At 42.8% G+C, this 22,141-nt stretch overlaps 1 protein-coding gene across 3 annotated transcripts; it reads left to right on the forward strand.

Moving 5' to 3' along the window:
* The first annotated feature begins 6,441 nt into the window (after positions 1 to 6,441).
* Positions 6,442 to 18,629, forward strand: LOC112218270 (tripartite motif-containing protein 16). Of its 3 annotated transcripts, none has more exons than XM_042301279.1 (7): positions 6,442 to 7,120; positions 7,917 to 8,018; positions 9,440 to 9,535; positions 9,725 to 9,958; positions 14,512 to 14,671; positions 16,330 to 16,377; positions 17,463 to 18,629. In XM_042301279.1, exons 1-7 carry the CDS (start codon positions 6,524 to 6,526, stop codon positions 17,984 to 17,986), a joined length of 1,761 nt encoding a protein of 586 aa, XP_042157213.1. In that variant the 5' UTR covers positions 6,442 to 6,523; the 3' UTR covers positions 17,987 to 18,629. The 3 variants fall into 3 exon arrangements, with proteins under 3 accessions (XP_042157213.1, XP_042157214.1, XP_024234689.1); XM_042301280.1 differs by having other exon boundaries at positions 7,917 to 8,000; XM_024378921.2 differs by lacking the exon at positions 7,917 to 8,018.
* The last annotated feature ends 3,512 nt before the right edge of the window (positions 18,630 to 22,141 follow it).

Genomic DNA, 22,141 nt, shown 5'->3' on the forward strand with positions numbered 1-22,141 from the left:
GATACATACAGATACATTACTGTAGTACACAGATACATACAGATACATTACACAGATACATTACTGTAGTACACAGATACATACAGATACATTACTGTAGTACAGAGATACATTACACAGATACATTAAGAAGGTACTGTAGTAATTTAATATTGTCCGAAATAATGTTTACATGCCACAAACTGCTAATTGTTTTTGTGTAACAAAAATGCCCCATTTGATGTTGACTTAGAATGTTGTAAATTCTTTCATTGTGGTTGATAGGGACAATAGTGATAATAAGGAGTCTTGAATGTGTCAGTTATCTTCATTTCCAGTGTCTGTATTTCTGTGTGTGACCTTGTCTTTATTTGTGAGAGTATATATTATGAACACATTTTAGGACCAAAGTCTATTGTGGGGATATAATAATAATAATAACAATAATATATTTCATTTGTATAGCGCTTTTTATTGCAGTGTTCTCAAAGTTCTACATAGGCAAAAATAATAATACAAATTACTATTAGAAACACATTTAGAATCAAGACAGGAAATAGCAATAGTCGGCTAGGTGATAAAAGGACTTTCCAGATTAGCACTAAGAAAGGCCTGTTTTAAATTCTGATTGCTGGTACGGCTCTCAGATAGTCAATGAGAGAATTCCATAGGCGAGGGGCAATGGAGCAGAAGGCCCGGTCCTCCATAGTACGGAGAATTGTCTTCGGGACTTGAAGCTGTGGTGTTAGCCAGTGGAGTTCAGCAAGAATGGGGGCGATCGATGTGGGCTGACTTCCTGGTTCTAGTCAAGACTATCTTGGAGAAACTGTGGCCCCCTGAACGGAGCGTTGCCATAGTGAAGCGGGGAGAGGATGAAGGCGTGGGCGAGTTTACCTGCGTCTGCCTGGGACAGCGATGGTTTGAGAAGGGGGATATTTCTGAAATATGTTTTATATGGGCATCAAAGGACAATCAATTGGTTGCATTTCTGACTACAGTAGCCATTCTCTTGTCCACCCAATATTTTACACACTGAAACACACACAGTACCCATCATTACATAAAGAGATGCACTCAGTGGCCAGTTTCATGAGAATAGTTTGCTCCTACAGACAATGAGTCACGTGGCCATTGCTTGATCTGTAAAGCAAGCAGACGGGCATCAAGGCATTCAGTTACAGTTAGATTGACCGTTAGAATGGGCGAAACGAGTGACCTAAGCGATTTTGAGCATGGTATGATTGTCGGTGCCTGTTGCGCCGGTTCCAGTATCTCAGAAATGTCTGGCCTCCTGGGCTTTTCACTCACGACAGTGTCTAGGGTGGACAGAGAATGGTGCGACAAACAAAAAACATCCAGTAAGCGGCAGTCATGGGGGCGAAAACAGCTTGTTGATGAAAGAGGTGGAAGGAAAAAGGCAAGAATGGTGCAAGGCAACAGGTGATCCACAAACGGACAAATAACGGCACATTACAGTAGTGGTGTGCAAAACGACATCTTGGAACGTACAACTCGTCGGTCCTTGTCACGGGTGGGCTATTGCAGCAGACGACCACACCGGGTTTCAATCCGATCAGCTAAGAACAAGAAGTGGCTCCAGTGGGCACGCGATCACCAACTGAACGATTGAGGAGTGGGAAAACATTGCCTGGTTCGACGAATCCCGGTTGATGTTGCTTCATGCTGATGGCAAAGTCAGGATTTGGTGTGAACAGCATGAGTCCATGGCCCCGTCCTGCCTGGTGTCAACGGTTCAGACTGGTGGTGTAATGGTGTGGGGAATGTTTTCCAATTGATACCAAATCAGCAGCGTTTGAATGCCACAGCGTATCTGAACATATCCGGACCCCAAATAATTCAGGCTGTTTTGGAGGCAAAGGGGGGTCTGATTCGGTACTAGATGGGTAGCAAACATTAGGAACACCTGAATGGTGCACATACACAATCCATGTCTCAATTGTCTCAAGGCTTAAAAATCCTTCTTTAACCTGTCATCTCCCCTTCATCTATACTGTTTGAAGTGGATTTAACAATTGACATCAATAAGGGATCATAGCTTTCACCTGGATTCACCTGGTCAGTCTGTGTAATGTTTTGTAAACTCAGCGTATATATGATATTAATTATTTTTTTATTTTAAACCATCAGTTTTGTAGAAATGATAATTGACCTATATATTTGAGAACTGGCCTGTTTCTGCCCCACACATTTTTTTTAACGAACAAATCAGTCCCAAATGTATTTTTGCTTGCATCATTGTGTTGCAAAAACGGGTATATATAGTGCCTTCGGAAAATATTGAGACCCCTTGACTTTTTCCACATTTTGTTATGTTACAGCCTTATTCTAAAATTGATTGAATTGTGTTTTTTTCTCATAAATCTACACATAATACCCCAATATGACATAGCAACAACAGGTTTTTAGAAATGATTGCTAATTTATATATATAAAAAAACTGAAATACACATTTACCTAAGTATTCAGACCTTTTACTCAGTACTTGGTTGAAGCACCTTTGGCAGTGATTACAGCCTCGAGTTTTCTTAGGTATGACGCTACAAGCTTGGCACACCTGTATTTGGGGAGTTTCTCCCATTCTTTTCTGCAGATCCTCTCAAACTCTGTCAGGTTGGACGGGGAGCTTTGCTGCACAGCTATTTTCAGGTATATTCAGAGATGTTCGATCGGGTACAAGTCCGGGCTCTGGCTAGGCCACTCAAGGACATTCAGAGACTTGTCCTGAAGCCACTCCTGCATTGTCTTGGCTGTGTGCTTAGGGTGGTTGTCCTGTTTGAAGGTGAACCTTCGCCCCAGTCTGAGGTCCTGAGTGCTCTGGAGCAGGTTTGCATCAAGGATCTCTCTATACTTTGCTCGTTCATCTTTCCCTCGATCCTGACTAGTCTCCCAGTCCCTGCTGCTGAAAAACATCCCCATAGCATGATGCTGTCACCACCATGCTTCACCGTAGGGATGGTGCCAGGTTTCCTCTAGACGTGATGCTTGGCATTCAGGCTTAAGGGTTCAATCTTGGTTTCATCAGACCAGAGAATCTTGGGTGGGCTGTGATGTGCCTTTTACTGAGGAGTAGCTTCCGTCTGGCCACTCCTCAGTGGCCACCATAAAGGCCTGATTGGTGGAGTGCTGCAGAGATGGTTGTCCTTCTGGAAGGTTCTCCCATCTCCACAGAGGAACTCTAGAGCACTATCAGAGTGGCCATTGGGTTCCTGGTCACCTCCCCGACCCCCGAATTTCTCAGTTTGGCCGGGCGACCAGCAATAGGAAGAGTCTTGGGGATTATAAACTTCTTCCATTGAAGAATGATGGAGGCCACTGTGTTCTTGGGGACCTTCAATGCTGCAGAAATGTTTTGGTACCCTTACCCAGATCTGTGACTCGACACAATCATGTCTTGAAGCTCTACCGACGATTTTTTCTCTGTCATGCACTGTCAACTGTGGGATCTTATATAGACAGGTGTGTGCCTTTCCAAATCATGTCCAATCAGTTGAATTTACCACAGGTGGACTCCAATCAAATTGTTTGTAGAAACATCTCAAGGATGATCAATGGAAACAGGATGCACCTGAGCTAAACTTCGAGTCTCATAGCAATGGGTCTGAATACTCATGTAAATAAATTGCTAAAACCTGTTTTTGCTTTGTCATCATGGGGTATTATGTGTAGATTGCTGAGTATCTTTTATTTTTTATTGAATCCATTTTAGAATAAGGTTGTAACGTAACAAAATGTGGAAAAAGTCAAAGGGTCTGAATACTTTCCAAAGGCACTGTCATTTATTTTTGTCACCATTTTGTATCATTGAAACAGGCACTTCCTCCCCATAAAGATTTCGAAGAGAGGGCCCCTGCCTTCACGAGGGATGTATTACACAGGTGCCGTTTAGCATTTTCCTGGGCCTGCAGAACATTTTAATGTCCACCTTGGCAGCAGAGAGAAAAAAGTGCAGCTTTAAAGTTAATGTCCTGCAATTCTACACATTTTACCATGGGGCAGAGAGAAACATTTAAAGTTTTAAAACAAATTTCATGGCGTTCTACTCATTTTTGCATTGGGTGGAGAGAGAAATGGACAGCTTTAAAGTTGATGTCCTGCAATTCTACACATTTTACCATGACAAATGCCGCGTTCACATGCTATCAGTGTTATCGGAAATGGCTAGTTCTGACTGGGAGGCTACCCTTTAATGACCCTCCAAGTCAACAAGTGGGAGGCTCAGAGAAAATGTTGTGGCCCGAGTTGCCGGGTTGTGACGTTTCACCACTGACATTTGACCTTTCAACCAAAAGATGACAACAAATCCATTTTTTGACAACCTCAACCCTATCAAGGTCAGGGCCCCTGGACACATATCTTGCGTGCCCGGTCAGCAATTTGGCCATGATTACTACAAAGTTTAGACAGCAGGCTAGACTAATTTACCTAGCAATCTATAAAATGTTAAACGACATGGGCTAATTGAGTGACTATCAGCGACTGACATAACAAGAGGAAAACTGCTGATGCACAACCGAAGTTCGAAATTCAACATTGTGTATTCTACTACTATACTGCTAGTAAGTTGACTTCCCTACATTTTTTAAAATAATCATTTGATTGGGGGCCCCCTAAAAACGGAATTGGGTGTGGTAGGGGATTCGATTAACCCATTGAGTTCCACCATAACGGCGGTGTGTTTTGAACTTCTAACCCATTTGAATCATTATGTGTTTGAGCTACAGACTTCTGGGTTGGAACATTTGGATTTGTCTATTTCTTCTTCATCTGTATATACCAACCAGTTTGTGTAATTAACGGGGGCTGAGCTAGAGCGGTGTTTGTGAGACAAGGGCGAATCCCGAAGGGGCCTGGTGCTAGGTTTTTATTTTTGTAGATTCAGAATGGCTTGAGCAACAAACTATTAAAAGGTATTTATGAAAAGCTGAGATTCACCAACATGGGACATGCTTTGCTCTTTGATGTCCACAAACTACAATAGAGTCATTAGAAGGTAAGGGGTTCTTCTACATAGAAGATCGTAGGAAATCCTAGGACATAGTGTCTACAATACTGTAACAAACTCCACATAGTTGTCATCGACTAGTTGGATATTAATTTCCCAGTGAGCAAACAATTTCTGTACAGCTTTCATATAAATTCATTTTTATCAGGTTTTTGCTTTGGCAGCCTTTTAATTTTAAAAAAAATTTTTTTAAACATTTGTCAATAAAATGGATTTTGTCAAATAGTTTTGTGTTCCACTTGTAGCCCTGGTTATCCTGAAAAGAAATGGGTAAAACACTTCATTGTGAGGCTAAATACAGTATAAGAGCTGGACATGCAGATGAATGAAAGTCATCAATGAAAATACCATTTTTGCTGGGTGTCACACCCTGATCTGTTTCACCTGTCCTTGTGCTTGTCTCCACCCCATTCCAGGCGTCGCCCATCTTCCCCATTATCCCATGGGTAATTATAACTGTGTTCTCCGTTTGTCTGTTGCCAGTTCGTCTTGTTTGTCAAGTCAACCAGCGTTATGTCTCAGCTCCTGATTTTCCCATGTCTCTCTTTTTCTCGCTCCTGGTTTTAACCCTTGTCTGTCCTGACTCTGAGCCCGCCTGCCTGACCACTGTCCTGTGCCTTTGCCCTTACTCTGGATTATCGACCTCTGCCTGCCTTGACCTGTCGTTTGCCTGCCCCTGTTGCTATAATAAACATTGTTACTTCAACACAGTCTGCATTTGGGTCTTACCTGAAACGTGATACTGGGGTCTTGGGACTGATAGGGCTCAAATGGTATGGTTAACTGGGTAGGAAGAGTTTGCACTGGGTGAAAAGTAATTGCATTCATTTTGTAACCGGCTGCGTCCTGGGCATGAGCCGAGTGTCCAGTTCAAAGCGGATAGCAAACCTTGCCCAACCGGGGCACCCACTGTTCAATTTGAGAAGGGCGTTCCTCCCTCACCGGTTTTGCCCGGTCATGTCATGGGCCATAGCCCGGTGCACCCTGATTCAGCCTAATTAAAGTCCCTCAAACCCAACCCACTGCTTATCTGAAAATAAACTTTGGTCTTTTCTAACTCCAACCTAACTAATTATACAAAAATAAACTGGAACCTTGAACAACATACTTCATATATTCTAACAACTCGCATTTGAGAATTTTTAATTGTTTGATTTATTCCATATTAAACTTCAGGCCCTAACCTAGGAACAAAACGGTTTGTTTCTCTCTTGAAGTTGCCTGCAGGGCCAAGTTCAGTTGCAAAATGTTCTTGAACATTGCAGATAGAAATACACAAATAGAGCCGAAGTGATTCCTTATTCTACATGTCGGAGTGGCATGTTAATTCTACATAACATATTTCTATCTGAATGTTCTAAAACATTGCGTCCTGCTGAACACACCCCAGTTCTCTCTCTCTCTTTCTAACCCCACCCCTCTGGCCAGAACCAGGAAGTCCCTCTCCCTCCCACAAACTCTCTCCTGAGAAAACAAAGCTGATCTGAGTATCTGTCTGTGTGAGAGTGAACAACAGTCCAAATGGCTCAGCAAGGAGTTCTCCTGGATCAGGACCAGTTCTGTTGTTCTGTCTGTCTGGATCTACTGAAGGAGCCAGTCACTACTGCCTGTGGACACAGTTACTGTTGGAGGTGTATTGAGGACTGCTGGGATAAGAATGTTCTGAAAGGGGTCTATAGCTGTCCCCAGTGCAGACAGACCTTCACTCCAAGGCCTACTCTGAGGAAAAATAACATGTTGGCTGAGGTAGTTGAGAAACTGAAGAAGACAGTACTCCAGGCTGCTACCCCTCCTACTCTGTGCTATGCTGGTCCTGGAGATGTGGTGTGTGATTTCTGCACTGGGACCAGAAAGCAGAAAGCCCTCATGTCCTGTCTGGCGTGTTTGGCCTCTTACTGTGAGACTCACCTCCAACCTCACTATGAAGTTCCTGCCTTTAAGAAGCACAAATTGATTAAAGCCACAGCTCGACTACAGGAGAAGATCTGCTCTCATCATGACAAACTGCTGGAGTTTTACTGTCGTACACATCAGCAGTGTATCTGTGTGCTGTGTGTGATGGATGTACATAAAGGCCATGATACAGTGTCGGCTGCAGCAGAGAGAACTGAGAAACAGGTAGGACCTGTTCAACATGTTGGTGACTGTCTGATGAACAAAGACTTAAAGATACAGTAGGAACTAAGTCTGTTTGAATGATATATATTTGAAATATAATTGACCCACAGCAGAAGTAACAGAAACTGTGAGAATATAAAGTACCAGTCAGAAGTTTGGACACACCTACTCATTCAAGGGTTTTTCTCTATTTTTACTATTTTCTTCATTGTAGAATAATGGTGAAGACATCAAAACTATGAAATAGCACATATGGAATCATGTAGTAACCCAAAAAGGTTAAACAAATCAAAACAGATGTTTCTAGTTGAGATTCTTCAAAGTAGCCGCCCTTTGCCTTGATGACAGCTTTGCACACTCTTCCGCATACATAGGTTTGGATAGGCGAAGTGAACGTCTGCGCTCGCATATCCCCATACCTACGCTTGAAAAACGCAATGTTACCGTTTGTCCCTCGAGATGCCGTAAACCAGTACACTTTCTCAAAATAGTCTGAATTAATCTAAGAACGCAAGAAATCCGTAATTCATTTGCAGAGGAGGTGTTAGGTGCGCAATTTTACATCTCACTAAGATGTTTGCCGCAGTATTTCTCAAGTGAAAGAAATTGCATGAAAACTAGTCGTCTTCCCCATTTTTGGTATAATGGCGTTCGCAACAATTATATGTGCATTCCGCCACCTACTGTACATGTGGTTAAATTAAGTTCAAAAAATGAAAAAAAAAGCAGGTAAAAAACAAAAATAATAATTTAATGTTAATTAAACTAAATCAGCTTGCTTTTCTGTTTTAGTCAGGTCCCTACACCGGCTCAGAAGGATCCTGTGATGGCGGGACATTTCCTGGCGACAGTCGTCCTTGCAGTGTTTCTGCCGTTAAAGGTTCAACGCAGATTAAAGGCAGATTTTTTTTATTTATTTCAACACCAAATCATGATTGTTTTCTATTAAAATGGTCTAAAAGAAACAAATAGCTTCTTAGCGAAGATACATTTCTCAAGCAAGAATTTAGCTTGGACTATCTGGGAGTGGTCTGAGTGGGGAGGGGAAAACTGAAAACTAGCTGTTATTGGCAGAGATGTTTGGAACTCTTTCTAATTGGTTTATTAACGAATTTACCACCTGGTAATGTCACCAGGCCAAAGCTCCATCATACACGGGGCTTTTAAAAATATGTGGGTTTTTGGTAACGGAATTACAAGGCAATGTTTCTTAAATTTACAGAAGGCAAATAATTTATCCAAACGAAATATAAGTGTTGATATTAATTGGCAGGGGTCTGTAATTGATGTATTTCTAATACCTTTTAAGACTTTTTTTCTGGTAGATGTTGTCTAATACCCCTTTTCCATCTGTTTGACCAGAAATCAAAGCCATTAGTTGCTAGGTTTCCATCCAATTGGCAACAGATTCTCATGCAAATATTTTAAAAATATGCATAAACAAAATATGCAAATTTTCCCACCATTGGTGTGGATCCACCAAATTGACTTGTTGACATACAGTGACCTTGGAAAGGCGTGCACTTCCACCACCCTGTGAAGTTCATAATAATTTATTTAATCTGTAGCCTAATAAACTTCATGGTTTCCCGAGTCCTAGTTGGAGGACCACACACCATGCCATCGCGTGACTCCCAATTGGATGATTGTTATATCAATATTTGCACTTAAAGGCATTTCCACAATGTCTAGCGTAATACATTTTACCGACACAAAAAGATCCCTCCCACCATGTCTAACAAAGAAATGTTCTGTCGGCATTTATAAAATTGGACGGGAACTTCCTGTTTCCTTCAAAGCTGTTGTGATACATTTTTGTATATAGCATGACTTTACTCGCATAAAAACTGTGGATGGAAACATGTGCCTACTTTTTAAGATGGAAAATGGTTGAAAATGTATCTATGCCATAATTTCCCAAAAATATACTCTTAGCTTTCATTTGACACCCAATTTGATATGCTCCTATGAACTTCACATGCTGGTGCTCATGGGTAATGTTACATGGAAATTACCATATAATACGAAAAGTATGATGTAGTACATAATTACTTTAACCTAGATGCCCCAAATGTATCACCATGTTCTCAATCCAAACACCATTATCATTCAGAATATGCCCTTTCATGACTCCAAAGTTCAGTGTAAACTACTTGATACATGTAGGTTTACATAGCAACATATCAATTATCATATTGCGAAGGTATTTCCTCATTATTTTAGACCTTACTCTCTATGGGCCCTATGTCTCATTACTGTGTTAGTGGAACTACTGGACAAATAAAGCTTGATAACTCATTGAATAGTGACTTTCCACAGAAGCAACTGGGGATGAGTCAGCAGAAGGTCCAGCAGAGAGTCCAGAAGAGAGAGAAGGAGTTGAAGGAGCTCCAACAGGCTGTGGAGTCTCTCAAGGTGAATATTGACCAGAGATGCACCTTTTCACTTCTCTGTGTGAGAGAGAGAGAGAGAGAGAGAGAGAGAGACCCCTCTCCGAACTCACTGATCCCCACTGTGGGGAACAGGCTGTCTGGGCTCCTAGTTAAAGAGAGAATAGACTGTTTAACATGAAGCCTTCTCTTCTCTCTCTCTCTGTCCTAAAAGCACTCTGCACAGGCAGCAGTGGAGGACACTGAGAAGATCTTTACTCAGCTGATCCGCTCCATTGAGAGAAGGTGCTCCGAAGTGAAGGAGCTGATCAGAGCCCAAGAGAAGGCTCAAGCGAGTCAAGCTGAAGGACTTCTGGAGCAACTGAAGCAGGAGATAGCTGAGCTGAGGAAGAGAAACGCTGAGTTGGACCATCTCTCACACACAGAGGACCACATCCATTTCCTGCAGGTAACTATATTGCCTTGATACAGTTGAAGTCAGAAGTTTACATACACCTTAGCCAAATACCTTTAAACTCAGTTTTTCACAATTCCTGACATTAAATCAGAGTAAAAATTCATTGTCTTAGGTCAGTTAGGATCACCACTTTATTTTAAGAATGTGAAATGTCAGAATAATAGTAGAGATAATTATTTATTTCAACTTGTATTTCTTTCATCACATTCCCAGTGGGTCAGAAGTTTACATACACTCAATTAGTATTTGGTAGCATTGCCTTTAAATTATTTAACTTGAGTCAAACATTTTGGGTAGCCTTCCACAAGCTTCCCACAATAAGTTGGGTGAATTTTGGCCCATTCCTCCTGACAGAACTGGTGTAACTGGGTCAGGTTTGTAGGCCTCCTTGCTCGCACATGCCTTTTCAGTTCAGCCCACAAATGTTCTATAGGAATGAGGTCAGGGCTTTGTGATGGCCACTCGAATGCCTTGACTTTGTTGTCCTTAAGCCATTTTGCCACAACTTTGGAAGTATGCTTGGGGTCATTGTCCATTTGAAATAACCATTTGCTACCAAGCTTCAACTTCCTGACTGATGTCTTGAGATGTTGCTTCAATATAGCCACATAATTTTCCATCCTCATGATGCCATCTATTTTGTGAAGTGCACCAGTCCCTCCTGCAGCAAAGCACCCCCACAACATGATGCTGCCACCCCCGTGCTTCACGGTTGGGATGGTGTTCTTCAGCTTGCAAGCCTCCCCCTTTTTCCTCCAAACATTACTATGGTCATTATGGCCAAACAGTTCTATTTTTGTTTCATCAGACCAGAGGACATTTCTCCAAAAAGTACAATCTTTTTCCCCATGTGCAGTTGCAAACCATAGTCTGGCTTTTTTATGGCGGTTTTGGAGCAGTGGCTTCTTCCTTGCTGAGTGGCCTTTCAGGTTATGTCGATATAGGACTCGTTTTACTGTGGATATAGATACTTTTCTACCTGTTTCCTACAGCATCTTCACAAGGTCCTTTGCTGTTGTTCTGGGATAGATTTGCACTTTTTGCACCAAAGTATGTTCATCTCTAAGAGACAGAACGCGTCTCCTTCCTGAGCGGTATGACGGCTGCGTGGTCCCATGGTGTTTATACTTGCGTACTATTGTTTGTACAGATGAACGTGGTACTTTCAGGCATTTGGAAATTGCTCCCAAAGATTAACCAGACTTGTGGAGGTCTACAATTATTTTCCTGGGGTCTCGGCTGATTTCTTTTGATTTTCCCATGATGTCAAGCAAAGAGGCACTAAGTTTGAAATACATCCACAGGTACACCTCCAATTGACTCAAATAATGTCAATTAGCCTAACATAAGCTTCGAAAGCCAAGACATCTTTTTCTGGAATTTTCCAAGCTGTTTGAAGGCACAGTCAACTTAGTGTATGCACATTTCTGACCCACTGCAATTGTGATACAGTGAATTATAAGTGAAATAATCTGTCTGTAAACAATTGTTGGAACAATTACTTGTCATGCACAACGTAGATGTCCTAACGTGAGGTGCCCAGAGTAAACTGCCTGCTCCTCAGTCCCAGTTGCTAATATATGCATATTATTAGTAGTATTGGATAGAAAACATTCTGAAGTTTCTAAAACTGTTTGAAAGATGTCTGTGAGTATAACAGAACTCATATGGCAGGCAAAAACCTGAGAAGAAATCAAAACAGGAAGTGGGAAATCTGAGGTTGGTCAATTTTCAACCCAGCCCCTATTGAATACACAGTGGGATATTGGTTATGTTGCACTTACTAAGGCTTCCACTAGATGTCAACCGTCTTTAGAAACTTGTTTGAGGATTCTACTGTGAAGTGGGACTGAATGAGAGAGGAATGAGTCAGAGGTCTGCCAGCAGTCACATGCTGGTCACGTGCATTTCACATGAGAGGTAGCTGCGTTCCTTTGCTTTTCTGAAGACAAAGAAATTAAAAACATCCTAAAGATTGATTCCATACATCGTTTGACATGTTTCTACGGACGGTAATGGAACTTTTTGACATTTCGTCTGCAACTAGGTAACGCGCTTCATGACTTTGGATTTGTTCCTGGGAGTGCATTCCGATGAAGATCATCAAAGGTAAGTGAATATTTATAATGTTATGTCTGATTTCTGTTGACTCCAACATGGTGGATATCTATTTGTTTTCTGAGCGCCGTTCTCAGATTATTGCATGGTTTGCTTTTTCCGTAAAGCTTTTTTGAAATCTGACACAGCGGTTGCATTAAGGAGAAGTGTATCTATATTTCCATGTCTAACAATTGTATTTTCATCTACATTTATAATGAGTAATTTCTAAAATGACGTGGCTCTCTGCAATATCACCGGATCTTTTTTAAACTAGTGAACATAACGTGCCAATGTATACTGAGATTTTTTTATATAAATATGCACTTTATCGAACAAAACATACATGTATTGTGTAACATGAAGTCCTATAAGTGTCATCTGATGAAGATCATCAATGGTTAGTGATTAATTTTATCTATATTTGTGCTTTTTGTGACTCCTCCCTTTGGATGGAAAAATGGTTGTGTTTTTCTGTGGCTTGGCTCTGACCTAACATAATTGTTTGTGGTGCTTTCGCTGTAAAGCCTATTTGAAATCAGACACTTTGGTGGGATTAACAACAAGATTACCTTTAAAATGGTATAAGATACATGTACAGTGGGGCAAAAATGTATTTAGTCAGCCACCAATTGTGCAAGTTCTCCTACTTAAAAAGATGAGAGAGGCCTGTAATTTTCATCATAGGTACAACTATACTATGACAGACAAAATGAGAAAAAAAATCCAGTAAGTCACATTGTAGGATTTTTAATGAATTTATTTGCAAATTATGGTGGAAAATAAGTATTTGGTCACCTACAAACAAGCAAGATTTCTGGCTCTCACAGACCTGTAACTTCTTCTTTAAGAGGTTCCTCTGTCCTCCACTCGTTACCTGTATTAATGGCACCTGTTTGAACTTGTTATCAGTATAAAAGACACCTGTCCACAACCTCAAACAGTCACACTCCAAACTCCACTATGGCCAAGACCAAAGAGCTGTCAAAGGACACCAGAAACCAAATTGTAGACCTGCACCAGGCTGGGAAGACTGAATCTGCAATAGGTAAGCTGCTTGGTTTGAAGAAATCAACTGTGGGAGCAATTATTAGGAAATGGAAGACATACAAGACCACTGATAATCTCCCTCGATCTGGGGCTCCACACAAGATCTCACCCCGTGGGGTCAAAATGATCACAAGAGCGGTGAGCAAAAATCCCAGAACCAAATGGGGGGACCGAGTGAATTACCTGCAGAGAGCTGGGACCAAAGTAACAAAGCCTACCATCAGTAACACGCTACGCCACCAGGGACTCAAATCCTGCAGTGCCAGACGTGTCCCCCTGCTTAAGCCAGTACATGTCCAGGCCCATCTGAAGTTTGCTAGAGAGCATTTGGATGATCCAGAAGAAGATTGGGAGAATGTCATATGGTCAGATGAAACCAAAATAGAACTTTTTGGTAAAAACTCAACTCGTCGTGTTTGGAGGACAAAGAATGCTGAGTTGCATCCAAAGAACACCATACCTACTGTGAAGCATGGGGGTGGAAACATCATGCTTTGGGGCTGTTTTTCTGCAAAGGGACCAGGACGACTGATCCGTGTAAAGGAAAGAATGAATGGGGCCATGTATCGTGAGATTTTGAGTGAAAACCTCCTTCCATCAGCAAGGGCATTGAAGATGAAACGTGGCTGGGTCTTTCAGCATGACAATGATCCCAAACACACCGCCCGGGCAACGAAGGAGTGGCTTCGTAAGAAGCATTTCAAGGTCCTGGAGTGGCCTAGCCAGTCTCCAGATCTCAACCCCATAGAACATCTATGGAGGGAGTTGAAAGTCCGTGTTGCCCAGCAACAGCCCCAAAACATCACTGCTCTAGAGGAGATCTGCATGGAGGAATGGGCCAAAATACCAGCAACAGTGTGTGAAAACCTTGTGAAGACTTACAGAAAACGTTTGACCTCTGTCATTGCCAACAAAGATTATATAACAAAGTATTGACATAAACTTTTGTTATTGACCAAATACTTATTTTCCACCATAATTTGCAATAAATTAATAAAAAATCCAATGTGATTTTCAGGATTTTTTTTCTCATTTTGTCTGTCATAGTTGAAGTGTACCTATGATGAAAATTACAGGCCTCTCTCATCTTTTAAGTGGGAGAACTTGCACAATTGGTGGCTGACTAAATACATTTTTGCCCCACTGTATGTTTGAGGAATTTTAATTGAGATTTCTGTTGTTTGAATTTGGAGCCCTGCACTTTCACTGGCTGTTGTCATATCAATCCCGTTAATGGGATTACAGCCCTAAGAATTTTGCGGAGTGGTTGAAAATGAGTTTTTATGACTCCAACCTAAGTGTATGTAAACTTCCGACTTCAACTGTACATGTGACACATCAGTGTAGAATGGATGAAACTCTCAATTATTTGTCTGTCCGTTTGTCTGACTCCCCAGAGTTATCAGTCTCTCTCCAGTCCCAGTGTTTCTTCAGACTTACCCAGCATCACTGTCCGTCCTCTTCAGTACTTTGGATATGTGAGTAAGACTGTGTCTGAGCTGAGAGAGAAACTAGAATACTTCCTTAAAAGAGAATGGACCAAGATCTCGACTACAGGTGCGTTGAAAATAATAAGAACATCAACTTTAGATCCCAATAATTCATATACAGTGCATTCGGAAAGTATTCAGACCCCTTGACTTTTTCCACATTTTGTTACGTTACAGCCTTATTCTAAAATGGGTTAAATAAAAATAATCCTATCAATCTACACACAATACCCCATAATGACAAAGCGAAAACAGGTGTTTACACATTTTTGTTAATTTATTATAAAAAACAGAAATACCTTATTTACATAAATATTCAGACCCTTTGCTATGAGACAGGAAATTGACCTCCGGTGCATACCGTTTCCATGGATCATCCTTGAGATGTTTCTACAATTTGATTGGAGTCCACCTCTGATGAATTCAATTGATTGGACATGATTTGGAATGGCACACACCTGTCTATATAAGGTCCCACAGTTGACAGTGCATGTCAGAGCAAAAACCAAGCCATGGGGTCGAAGGAATTGTCCATAGAGCTCCGAGACAGTATAGTGTCGGCAAAGATCTGGGGAAAGTTCTGCATTATTGAAGGTCCCTAAGAACATAGTGGCCTCCATCATTCTTAAGTGGAAGAAGTTTGGAACCACCCAGACTCTTCCAAGAACTGTCCGCCTGGCCAAACTGATTACCTCAGGGAGGTGACCAAGAACCCAATGTTCACTCTGACAGAGCTCCAGAGTTCCTCTGTGGAGATGTGAGAACCTTCCAAAAGGAGAACCTTCAGATCAGGCCTTTACGGTAGAGTGGCCAGACGGAAGCCACTCCTCAGTAAAAGGCACATGACAGCCCACTTAGAGTTTGCCAAAAGGCACCTAATGAACTCTCAGACAATGAGAAACAAGATTCTCTGGTCTGATGAAACCAAGATTGAAGGAGGAGGAAACCTGGCACCATCTCTACGGTGAAACATAGTGGTGGCAGCATCATGCTGTGGGTAGGTTTTTCAGCGGCAGGGACTGGGAGACTAGTCAGGGTTGAGGGAAAGATTAACGGAGCAAAGTACAGAGAGATCCTTGATGAAAACCTGCTCCAGAGCATTCAGGAGATCAGAGTGGGTCGAAGGTTCACCTTCCAACAGGACAATGACCCTAAGCACACAGCCAAGACAACGCAGGAGTGGCTTCGGGACAATCTCTGAATGTCCTTGAGTGGCCCAGCCAGAGCCCGGACTTGAACCAGATTGAACATTTCTGGAGAGACCTGAAAATAGCTGTGCATCAACGCTCCCCATCCAACCTGACAGAGGTTGAGAGGATCTGCAGAGAAGAATAGGAGAAAGTCCCTAGCTTGTAGCGTCATACCTAAGAGGACTCGAGGTTGTAATCACTGCCAAAAGTGCTTGAACAATGTCTTAAGGAAACGGTCTGAATACTGATGTAAATGTAATATTTGTTTTTTTATACATTTTTAAAAAAATCTGTTTTTGCTTTGTCATTATGGGGTATTGTGATGTCATTATGGGGTATTGTGATGTCATTATGGGGTATTGTGATGTCATTATGGGGTATTGTGTTTAGATTGTGGGGGAAAAAACAATTAAATCCATTTTAGAATAAGGCTGTAATGTAATAATGCACTGTAACACAACAATGCACTGTACATGTGCAATATGGTATGACGATAACATTCCCTCTCTCTGTGAATGTGTTTGTTTGTCTGTAGTGGATGTTTTGCCTACAGAGCCCAAGACCAGAGAACAGTTCTTACAATGTGAGTCTCTTTATTCAAAGCAACTAACAGTTCAGACAGGAAACCCTCATTCGTTTAACCATTTATTAGAAAACAGATGACAATAGATTTGGTCTTGGCATTAGGCAATGCTACTTCAGGGGATGCCTCGATGCCATATCGAGGCAATCAACCACAGGCAGTGAGCGAGATCTATACCAATCCCCCTGACAGAAACAAATAGCAGAAACAAACAGGTGGAGGCTGGGGTGGTGTTGAGATTAGCAGAAAACAGACAATGTATAGCGGGTAGCAGCGATGTTACCGCGGCAGCAATATTAAGCAGCAAAGAAAAGCTAATGGCATAGTTTAGCGCAGAAGAGGGTGTGTGTGTGTGTGTGTGTGTGTGTGTGTGTGTAGAACTGGTCAAGTTCAATAGACCTCAATATTAATGTAGGAACTGTTTTAATCCGATTGGTGTAATCTCAGTTGATGCTATCTCTATCACTAATGCTCTTTATACGGACACTCCTCACAAACCCTGAGATAGGAATATATACTATAGCAATAGTGGATATAGTCAAAGACTGGGTACTGCAGCTATCTGATTCATTGTCTTGCTCCTTTGATTTCTGCTCTGCTATAATCAAAGACCGGGTACACTGTAACAAATTGGTGAAAATGTACAGCTAAAAATCTTAAATTAGCTACTGGAATTCTTTGTTACAGTACTGTAAAAGCAATGCATTATGGGGGCTCAATGACATTCAGCTACACTGTTAGCAATTGCTGTAATTTTACAATAAATTACTGTATTAACTGTTTTGCTGTTCATTTACTGCAGCATACTGAACAATTATGGTGCATTGTGGGAAATGGGTACAGCCACAGAATACAGCAACCTACTGGCTACTGTGCTGCCAATCATTTACTATATTGCAGTACCAACCCATACTGTATTTTTGTAGCACCAAAAAAAGCTTTTCCTATAAATCTATAGTAACCTACTGGCTACTGTGCTGCCAGTAAATTACTGAAAAAAGACAGTATTTTTTTTTTACATTGTGGATACATTATTTGACAACTTGTTCTAAACTCGGCTGGTCTCTGCTCTGCTCTTCTCCCAGATTCCTGTCAGCTCACACTGGACCCAAACACAGCATGTGAAGAACTCTTTCTGACTGAAGGGAAGAGAAAGGTCACCTTTACAGATCAAGCCCAATCATATCCTAACCATCCAGACAGATTCACCAACTACTACCAGGTTCTGTGTAGAGAGGGTCTGTCTGGATGCTGTTACTGGGAGGTGGAGTGGAGTGGGCACTGGGTTCATACAGCAGTCTCATATAAAGACATCAGCAGAACAAGGGCAGGTCATGCATTCGGATCCAATGACAAGTCCTGGAGTTTAGGGTGCTCTACGGGTGGTTATCGTTTCATACACAATAATGTTGTGACTAATGTACCGGGCCCTTGGTCCTCCAGAGTGGGAGTGTACCTGGATCACAAGGCAGGTACTCTGTCCTTCTACAGCATCTCTGACACAATGACCCTCCTCCACAAAGTCCACACCACATTTCCTCAGCCCCTCTATCCTGGGTTTCGTCTCTATGGAGCTAATGATACTGCTGAGCTGTGTAAACTGTGGTAGGGGCCCACATAGATACTAGTCATGCTGGTGGTGACAGTCCCCATATGTGATGCTTCATTCGGCTTAGTTCTTTTTCTGCAGTTACTTCATCGGACTGATTAGATCTTCAGAGATGTAATTAATAAAAATGTAATGTATTTATATTCTATCAAATGGAATGTTTTAATCTTGTACATTCACCATGGTGTATGTTTGTGATGTATATTGGTTTGCATTGAGCGCCATTGATGTGTTTTCTATTGGTCATCCATCTCTATGCAATTTTTCTCAGTGGCATGGAACAGGTAGTTTCACTTACTTGCTAACTATACTATTTGGGATGGTTTCCCGGACACAGATTAAGCCTAGTACTAGATTTAAAAACATGTTCAATGGAGCTGTCCGGGAAACCAGCCCTAAATTTGGCAAATTTGATGCACCCATAATTTTCAGGCGCAACGTTAAACCTATCCAGCAGGTGGTGCTACTGACCAAACAAAAAACTGCAAATATCTTGATTTGCCAGTCAATATATTGTGCTAATATCGTTGTAGATGTATCGTCAATCAACTATCCCGAGTTAAGAATAGATTAAGTTAGGCCTTCTATTGTTCAGTGATTAAAAAATATTTCTGGTGATGGGAAATAAATACAACAAAAACAAGGTCATGATTTGGATTGTCAAATTTCTTTTCCAATTGGATAAGCAAGTTCCTGAAACGTTAAAATACTGCGTTTCACCAGTACCTTACAGTTGTTTGTATGTTTATGTCTGACATTAACAAACACTATGGTAATAGTATTCCCGAGGTATGTATTTGACGTTTAAATGGACTGTGTTGAAGCTGGTTTGTGGTGTGGTGATAGAGGAGGGGAGGAGATAACGATAAAGAAGACAAAAGATTTCCATACACAGCAGAGTTACTGGCTCTGTCCCAAATGACACCCACTTCTGACCAGGTGTACTACATTGGGAATACAGTGTATTTTTCAGATCACTGTCATTGGAATACTTAATGGCTGACATTCCCCATTTGTGTTCAGACATCCTCTCATTGAACTGGGACAGATTCTAAATGGTATTGATACGCTATACGGGTCTAACTAAAGTTCCACATACAGTACCTGTATTCCTTCATCTCCAGAACTTTACCTGATCTCACTCACTAGGGCCAGCTCTAGGCATAAGAGGTCGCCCCCCCCTCCACCTTACGAGGTATGCTTAGATATGCAGACATATTTAGATTTATTTTATTTTTTAAAACATAGAATTAAGCATAATGACTATGGCTCTAGAAACAAAGGAGAGGCATGTTTCAGGTGTTTGAAAAATGATAAAGTCACCCTCTGGACCACCTCTAGTCACCCTCTGGACCACCTCTAGTCACCCTCTGGACCACCTCTAGTCACCCTCTGGACCACCTCTAGTCACCCTCTGGACCACCTCTAGTCACCCTCTGGACCACCTCTAGTCACCCTCTGGACCACCTCTAGTCACCCTCTGGACCACCTCTAGTCACCCTCTGGACCACCTCTAGTCACCCTCTGGACCACCTCTAGTCACCCTCTGGACCACCTCTAGTCACCCTCTGGACCACCTCTAGTCACCCTCTGGACCACCTCTAGTCACCCTCTGGACCACCTCTAGTCACCCTCTGGACCACCTCTAGTCACCCTCTGGACCACCTCTAGTCACCCTCTGGACCACCTCTAGTCACCCTCTGGACCACCTCTAGTCACCCTCTGGACCACCTCTAGTCACCCTCTGGACCACCTCTAGTCACCCTCTGGACCACCTCTAGTCACCCTCTGGACCACCTCTAGTCACCCTCTGGACCACCTCTAGTCACCCTCTGGACCACCTCTAGTCACCCTCTGGACCACCTCTAGTCACCCTCTGGACCACCTCTAGTCACCCTCTGGACCACCTCTAGTCACCCTCTGGACCACCTCTAGTCACCCTCTGGACCACCTCTAGTCACCCTCTGGACCACCTCTAGTCACCCTCTGGACCACCTCTAGTCACCCTCTGGACCACCTCTAGTCACCCTCTGGACCACCTCTAGTCACCCTCTGGACCACCTCTAGTCACCCTCTGGACCACCTCTAGTCACCCTCTGGACCACCTCTAGTCACCCTCTGGACCACCTCTAGTCACCCTCTGGACCAAGTCTAGTCACCCTCTGGACCACCTCTAGTCACCCTCACCACTCTAGTCACCCTCTGGACCACCTCTAGTCACCCTCTGGACCACCTCTAGTCACCCTCTGGACCACCTCTAGTCACCCTCTGGACCACCTCTAGTCACCCTCTGGACCACCTCTAGTCACCCTCTGGACCACCTCTAGTCACCCTCTGGACCACCTCTAGTCACTGGACCACTCTAGTCACCCTCTGGACCACCTCTAGTCACCCTCTGGACCACCTCTAGTCACCCTCTGGACCACCTCTAGTCACCCTCTGGACCACCTCTAGTCACCCTCTGGACCACCTCTAGTCACAACTCTAGTCACCCTCTGGACCACCTCTAGTCTGGACCACCTCTAGTCACCCTCTGGACCACCTCTAGTCACCCTCTGGACCACCTCTAGTCACCCTCTGGACCACCTCTAGTCACCCTCTGGACCACCTCTAGTCACCCTCTGGACCACCTCTAGTCACCCTCTGGACCACCTCTAGTCACCCTCTGGACCACCTCTAGTCACCCTCTGGACCACCTCTAGTCACTGGACCACCTCTAGTCACCCTCTGGACCACCTCTAGTCACCCTCTGGACCAAGTCTAGTCACCCTCTGGACCACCTCTAGTCACCCTCTGGACCACCTCTAGTCACCCTCTGGACCACCTCTAGTCACCCTCTACCTCTAGTCACCCTCTGGACCACCTCTAGTCACAAGTCTAGTCACCCTCTGGACCACCTCTAGTCACAAGTCTAGTCACCCTCTGGACCACCTCTAGTCACAAGTCTAGTCACCCTCTGGACCACCTCTAGTCACAAGTCTAGTCACCCTCTGGACCACCTCTAGTCACAACTCTAGTCACCCTCTGGACCACCTCTAGTCACAACTCTAGTCACCCTCTGGACCACCTCTAGTCACAAGTCTAGTCACCCTCTGGACCACCTCTAGTCACAAGTCTAGTCACCCTCTGGACCACCTCCCCAGCTATCCACACGTACTTTATGTTAGTGTAAGAATGTGTGAGTATAGTCCAGTGTGTGTGTGTGCATTGAGTTAGTGCAAAAAAGGGACAATGCAGGTGGTCTGGGTGGCTATTTGATCAGCTATTTATCAGTCTTGTTTAACAGTCTTATGGCTTGGGGGTAGAAGCTGTTCAGGGTCCTGTTGGTTCCAGACTTCTTGCGGTAAGCAGAGAGGTCAGTCTATGACTTGAGTGGCTGGAGTCTTTACGCCTCTATTCTTTTGGTGTAGTCATCTCCACACTACACATGGAGTGACGACAGAACGATGAGAAACAGGAGCAAGGTGATGGAGACAATTATTTTTGAACAGTTATCTTCCTATCTGACATCAAATAACCCTTGCTTTCAACTTCTTTATCCTAAATGTCAACAATACAAAGTCTCCTCTATCCCCTCCTTTCTCTTGTTTGTGTATTACAATGATTAATGTAACAATAACTTAGTACAGTTAATGTACTAAGTTATTTCTTCTCGGGCTAATCACTTAGTATTATCCATTGACAGAATTGTAGTGCACAAAATAAATAGAGTTCATGTCAAGAAAGTGTATAAAACTGTATTAAAAGTCATAACATGTAGAATTCATTCCTTAACATGGGAAATGATCACTTCCTTCCATAAGAGTTATTGAAGATATGAGATAGGCCCCTGCCTTCACCGGGGATATATTATGCCACGTTCACGTTATGTTGGAGTGATCGGAGGAACACAAGTACCCTTCTCACCATTGAAGACGAAACCGCGGCCATGTTTGTTGCCATTATTCAGTGATGCATGAGACCAGAGTTTAGCATGTAGGAAAGATCGGGCTCCAGAGAACATACCTGAGTTTCCTCCTCGTTCCCAGTAGAAAGGTCGTATTTCCGAGTTCCCGACATGACGTGAACGAGGCAATACACAGGTTTCAGTAGAAGGTTAGGTGGTGGTTGACATGACTATCATCCAACTGGTTGACACTGGTTGACTCAAAATTG

This window comes from Oncorhynchus tshawytscha, linkage group LG19 (assembly GCF_018296145.1).
Source record: "Oncorhynchus tshawytscha isolate Ot180627B linkage group LG19, Otsh_v2.0, whole genome shotgun sequence".
NCBI lineage: Eukaryota > Metazoa > Chordata > Actinopteri > Salmoniformes > Salmonidae > Oncorhynchus > Oncorhynchus tshawytscha.